Here is a 7,166-nt window from a genome sequence, read left to right as displayed (position 1 = left end):
TATGCAGACGATTTCAACATACTATGCAGAAGCAATAACCTAAATACAGTGCAAGAGTTTCTCCAAAAAAGTGCGAACAACTTATCAGATTGGTCAAAAAAAACAGGCTTCTCATTCTCTAACCTAAAATCACAAAGCATCATCTTCACAAAACGAAGGAAAATAAAACCACTAAAAATAACACTAGACAACCTCGTCATACCCAACCAAGATAAAATAAAAATACTAGGAATTACATTCGACTCCAAACTAAATTGGTTACCTCACCTTAAAAATATCCGTGATTCACTATCTCAAAAACTCAATATAATTAAAATAATTTCACATACAACTTGGGGTGGGGACAGCTCTACCCTTTTAATGATCTATAGAGCTTTAATCAGATCAAAAACAGACTATGGCTCAATATTATTCAACAATGCTAACACCTCCCACTTAAATATGATTCAAACCAAACTCAATACTGCCATAAGATTATCAATCGGGGGATTTAAATCCAGCCCAATTGAGAGCATTAGAAACATCGCCAACGAAATTTCCCCTAAACTCAGAAGGGAAAAACTACTTCTATTGCATTGTGCCAGAACCAAAAGAAATACATACAACTCAGCAACCAAAATAATAAACACATATATACAAGAAGCTGAAAAAAAAAATATAAAAATAAACAACATTCTAGATAGAAAACCCTATAATTTCCCCCCATGGAACACGACATTCAACGTCAACCTCTCACTAACAAATTTCAAAAAAGAAAACACAATTCCCTCCATATATAAAAACATGCTTCAAAATATACTGCAAGAGCATCCAAACAGTGTTCAAATTTATACTGATGCCTCCAAAACCAACAACGGAGTCGGGGTTGCAATGATAGTAAATAATCAAAAAATAACATATAAACTTCCTCCCCAAGCCTCAATATTTACAGCAGAAGCGATTGCAATATACAAAGCAGCCAAATTTTTCCACTCAGAATGCGTAAGCCCCGAAACTAAATGCATAATTCTTAGCGACTCACTAAGCAATCTAATAGCAATCACAAATACAAGTAACCCGCCCGATACCACAAAGCTCATCCAAGAAGAAACCTTCCAGGCTGGCAAAAAAGGGAAACAAATCCTATTTGTATGGGTTCCTGGACATAGTGGTATACTGGGAAACGAAATAGCGGATAAAGAAGCTCATAACGCAATAGACTCAACATCAACCACAAATATAAATTCCATCACATTCGACGACGCGAAAATCGTAATCAACACTTACATAAACAATAAATGCCACTCCCACTGGCGACAACTTAACACTAAACTCAATCAAATTAAAAATAACACCAACCTATGGACAAATTCCGGACTTAGTAGAAAAGATGAAACCACAATCAACAGACTTCGAATAGGACACACACATCTAACGCACAGCTACTTGATGAGCAACGACGAACCTCCATCATGCGACACATGCAGAGTCCCCCTAACGGTAAAACATATCATCACCGAATGCCATAAATACAACCAGTACCGCGATCAATTCCACATCTCTGAACAAATCTGTCAAGCACTTGGACCAAACCCACAGGACACTAACAACTTAATTTTATTCCTTAAAAAATCAGAATTGTATAACTTAATTTAAAAAAAAAAAATTATGAAATATATTATTGTTAACACCTTGTACTAATGACCTAGATGTCGATGTATTCAGATCAATAAAAAAAAATAAAAAAAAAAAAAAAAAAAAAATAAATAACTAGCTAAATTACCCGTTGATGCCGGGTAACAGTAAAAAAAATAAGATTTTTGAATAATTAAATAAATAATTTATGTATATATTATTATAATAATGTGAAATCAATATTTAGGAAAAATCTGAAATGGAAAATTATTTGAATTTTTAAGTTTTAATTATATTTATAGAAATACGCTAAGCATTTACATAGGAGAAAACTACTAATATTTCACTCCGTAAGTGATAAGCAAATGAAAATGTTATGAATTCGTGTATTGTTACTATAGAATTTCTTTATTAAATATATTCATTTTATCTTTTTTGTTGTTTAGAATAATTTGTATTTTAAAGTTTTCAAAAGATCTAAGTCTGAACATGGCAACATAAAGTTGACCATATTTAAATACCAATTGGGGTAAATACAATCATACTTTATTAAATGTTTGACCCTTTACTTTGTTGATTGTCATAGCAAAAGCTATTCTTATCGGAAATTGACGTCTAGTAAATGAAAAGGGAAGAGTAGAATCTGATGGGGTCAAATCAATTTTAGGCAATAAAATACACTGGTCAGTTGTTTGACCAGTTATAGATTCTAAGTCTAAAGATTGGTCGTACATATTTCGTACAGTAAATCTTGTACCATTCATTAGATTGGAATCTACATTAAACTTCAATAGTACTACCATAGCTTGCTTTAATATCATACTGTGCGGAGGTAAATCACTTAAATGTAAATTATCTAAAAATTCTGTAGGAAACAGAAAATTATAACATTCTTTTGACACTGTGTTTAAACTTAAAAACGTTTTTTCTTGTCCTGACAACATAATAACAATTGCATAATTTATTTTATCACAATAATAATTTTCGGGTGAAAGAATAGAAAACTGTGAAAAAATAGATATATTTTCTAAATTAAAAATAATATCTCCAATTACGTCTTTTATTATATCACTTGATAATAATGACGGTTTTATTTCGTCCGTATCAGGATTTATTAGTGGGTATTCGACATTTCCAATATGTAACAAAAACTAGGAAAATTCAATTTTATTTTGGTATACTCGCCTATTTCTAAATATTTTAAGAATTTTAAAATGTAAACAAATCGGGGAATATTTTATACTGCTTTGAATAGTAAGCAGTCTAGAGCCATGTGGGACAACAGGTAAAACTTGTCTAAAATCTCCTCCCAATCCCAAGACAATAACTTTTCCAACAGAGAAAAAACCGTTTTCCATTACATATTTTGATAATCGTTTAACAACCATTAACGCATATACACTTACCATAAGTGCTTCGTCCACAATAAAAAAAATTTGGTTTTCGTTGATATCTCTTTCCTATTAACCTTTAATGATAAAACTGAATCATCTGTCAAAATAAAATTTAATTTAAATCGAATATGTACTGTATGACCTCCAGGTAACAACATTGCTGCTATTCCAATTCAAGCAACGGAAATTACATCACAACCCATTTCTATACATTTGTTAATGAGGCATTTGTAGACGTATGTTTTCCCTTTACCTCCGGGTCCATCAATAAAATATGCGTTGGAAACTTTTGTATTATGAAGATTCATATATTTTATAATATCTGAATACATAATATATGAAAACATAGGGCTGCCAACAAATGAAAGTGAAGTAATCCTCTTTTTTGGAATTCTATTGTATAAATGTAAGTTTTCACATCAACAAATATTTATTTTGTTCTGATTATTTTTAATAAGTGTTCGACTTTTGCATGAAAATACGAATAACAATACGAATAACAGGTCTGTTGTTTGAGAAAATACTTGTAGTATTCTCTGGTCACGAAGCACTGTAGGTAAATGTAGTGAAAAAATCTATTTTCCGAAATTTCTTACTACTTCTATGGCATCTTGATAATTCTTAACCATATTTCGATGGCTACCGATAAATGAAGAAGGCGCGGCAGTCATAATATATTAATAATTATAATAACAAGGGTCGTCGACCATCTGTCTTTTCTGATCAACCACCAGTCCACAGGGTGCACCGTGAACGCGACACCCGGTTTTCCATCCATTATAGGATCTGGAACGGTCGTGAGGACGTCCAAAACTCACCGGCACGGTGTCTGTTCTGTGATCGAAAAAATAATGACCTCGCGTCATCGACCGTCCACCAGAAACCATTGTTTCTGTCAGTTGCGTTTTGTGTACCGATTGCATTGATTTACATGACTTGCGCAAGTGTTTATCACCATAAAAATAAACACAATTATGCTATCGGACATTGTGGTCATTTGATTTCCATCGTATTATGTTGTGTTGTGCGTTATATAATGGACTCGCTCCACAACAGGGTAATACGACTAATTTTTCCACTCCAACATTGGCGTTGTCAGCCTTCACTCGCATAAAGCGTCTGCTAAGCCAGAATGTGTGTCTACTCTTAATTTTGACTGTTGACTTTTAATATATTTCAATCTATCACCTTCAATACGACAATAATAATCACCCATCAGTTGTTCGGTCGATTTAGCTAAGCTCAGTACTTAATTAAAATTACCACATGGGTGAGTACCTTGTTCGTAATCATTATAATTATAAATAGGTAATCCATACGAAAAATCACCAATGACGAATTCTTTATACATTTCCCAATTATTTATCATCAAGTTAACAAATTTTACTCGAATATTTCGATGTTTTTCTCCAACCGTTAAAGAACTAGCTACTATATACTACAAATGATTCCATACTAAACTCGATTCCCATACAAACCCCATTATAAAAAATATGCTCTCCCACACCTTATCTGAAATCCCAGATCGATGCCTAAAAAGGAACTGGTCCCGTGACCTTTTAGTATAAAAACTAAATTTACTTCTTCATTTTTGTGTTCATTTCATTTCACAATCATGTTACTTATGTCAATTGTATTCATTTCTATCATATTTACATATTGTTAAGTATTGTAAAGAGTTTTAATTTCTTTTTGCAAAAAAAAAAACATAATAATAATAATAACAATAATAATAAATAAAAACCATTTTAATATAATAAAAGTCATTAAAATATTTTTATATCCATAAGGAATATTTCTTATAGATAATTGAGTTGCAGGATGGAAATCATGAATACAATTATTTCGACTTTGAATGTCATGTTTTTTTTTTTATATGTTGAAACAAAATTAAGCAGTATTCAAAATACCAGCAAATGGATACTGGAATTACTTATTCCCAAACGAATTGTAGAGTTGTGTCCAAACCCCGCATTAGTGATTTAAATGTTTACGTTCAAGCTGGGACTATCTATAAATTATTGAAACATTCATCAATTTAAATTGAGCACGTGGAACAGTTATTAAATAGAAGTTCATATGGAAAAAAGTCGTACCGATGGAAAATGTAATATACTAACATATTTTATACAATAAGTTAAAATTAAAATTAAAATAAATATATGTATTAATACTTATAAACAGTAAGTTACACAATTTATACCGTGTAATATACTTGTATTAATAATTTAATATTATCAAACTAATTAACGGACAAATTTAATATTGCTATTTTATTCCATACTTGTATTAGTCTTTTATTAATTGTATTAATTAATGATGTTTCAAGTTTAATGTCATATTATTATTTTTAATTTTAACTAACAAGTGTATAAGTTCAAATCATATTAATATAATATTTTTTTTTAATTTCAGCTCATTCCAGTATCAGTATTAGTTATTTCATAATTTATAATAAAATAGTCTTCCTTTGTTTATAAAATAATCGAACAAAAATTAAAAACCTTTGAATTACTATTTTTTTTAAAAATAATTAATTTTTATATTTGCTATTCAAAGAAAAGTAATTTAAAGACGGAAAATTTATTTTTATTAAAATTTAGTCAACTATCAATCAAACTGTTTATAAAATAGATATTTCCACATTAAGTGTTTAGATATCATTCATAATGTTCTATAATTATTTTTGACCATTCTAATATATAGCGCTCATAGTAAAATATGCCTGTAGATAACACTCACCTGTAAATAAAACACACACGTCGAATAATTTAAATTAATTTTATTCTTATACAAACTTATAACTACACGGAAAATACAAAAAAATGCTAGATGATAGGTCCTCGTTTTTCTGGTTTATATCATATAATAGTTCAATCCGTTGAGTCGAAATACGGTCATCCGGGTTGGTTAAGTCTAATAAACGACTACAGGATTATTCGATATTACTTTCGTAGTTTACATAACATCTATAATAATGATTATTATTGTCATTACAAATGGGGTGACAAGGACAAACGTTTGCGACACGTCACAGTTAGACGTGGCATCTCGTGCCAATGTTGCGACGCATCAGTCGTGTTTCCGACGGAAATGTAAAATAGGACTGTTGGGAAAAGAAGAATTAATAAATTTTTATAAATATAGATTTTAAACTTAATTGAATAAGAACAGTTTAGTTAAAGATTACCATATGGATTTTATATTGCAGTTTAATTATGAAAGAGTTTTTTATTACTTAGCGTTTATCGCTATCAAATTACCTATATTTTTTTTCTTTCTTTTAATACCACAATATATAATATATATACTCGTATATCCATGTGAATATATCATTCACTATAGAAACACGTCCAGAAATTAATTGATTGTTTTTATATAGTGATAACTGAATTTTACGAAAAAGTGTATTTTTTAAATTTATTTCTACTGATAAATCTAGGTACAGAATAGAGCACCTTTATTTTCGCTCCTTTTTATTGTTTTTTTTTGTTTTAATAGGGTTTTTATAAAAAAAAAAAAATGAGAATACGTCAAAATTTGATGATAGAACGTACCACATAGCAGATAATCTTATCATAAATATCTTAACAGATACTCGAATCATCATATATTATTTTTTATTATTGAATCGTTAAGGTTAAAAATTAAAAAAAACATATCTTTAATGTAAGTAAAATTCATCAGATTATACACAAACATTTCTGGATAAAATATATTTAATTTCAATGTGTCATAAATCCAATTCTCTGTTAATTTTCTTTTGCAGTACCTTTTTTAAAACGTTTAAACACACAGATTGCGAAAATTCAAGGTGCTCTAAATAACACTACTAAGACCTGTTAAATCGATTTCGACTAAAGATCAGTAGATACTATTCGGGTTCTATGATGTTTTATGATCTGAATGAACAATCATCACGTTTTCAACGACCTTTTCTTAATAACACTTATCGAAACAAAATTCAATTGAAAAACGTGTAGTCGTTTTTACACGCCCTCGATGTTTTTAGTTTACCAATAAACACGCCGAGAACCCTATTTTGACGGATTCGAACGCTTTTCCAAAAACCAATCTACGTCCCCAATCGGTTCGTTTTCGAACGAAACGCTTGTCTCGATCACCACGTATCACGATGCGATGCGAGTGATAGCCGAT

General features: G+C 30.2%; 1 protein-coding gene across 1 annotated transcript; it reads right to left on the bottom strand.

Annotated features, from left to right (window-relative positions):
• Positions 1–2,153: 2,153 nt before the first annotated feature.
• Positions 2,154–3,895, bottom strand: LOC112681357. Its single transcript, XM_025551620.1, has 3 exons — positions 3,827–3,895; positions 2,858–3,074; positions 2,154–2,548 (listed from the first exon to the last, which is right to left on the bottom strand). Exons 1-3 carry the CDS (start codon positions 3,893–3,895, stop codon positions 2,154–2,156), a joined length of 681 nt encoding a protein of 226 aa, XP_025407405.1.
• Positions 3,896–7,166: the final 3,271 nt, after the last annotated feature.

Source organism: Sipha flava, unplaced genomic scaffold, assembly GCF_003268045.1.
Source record: "Sipha flava isolate LNK unplaced genomic scaffold, YSA_version1 19031_pilon_pilon, whole genome shotgun sequence".
NCBI lineage: Eukaryota > Metazoa > Arthropoda > Insecta > Hemiptera > Aphididae > Sipha > Sipha flava.
Note: the sequence above shows the minus strand (reverse complement) of the source record. Positions and strands in the feature narration are given on the sequence as shown.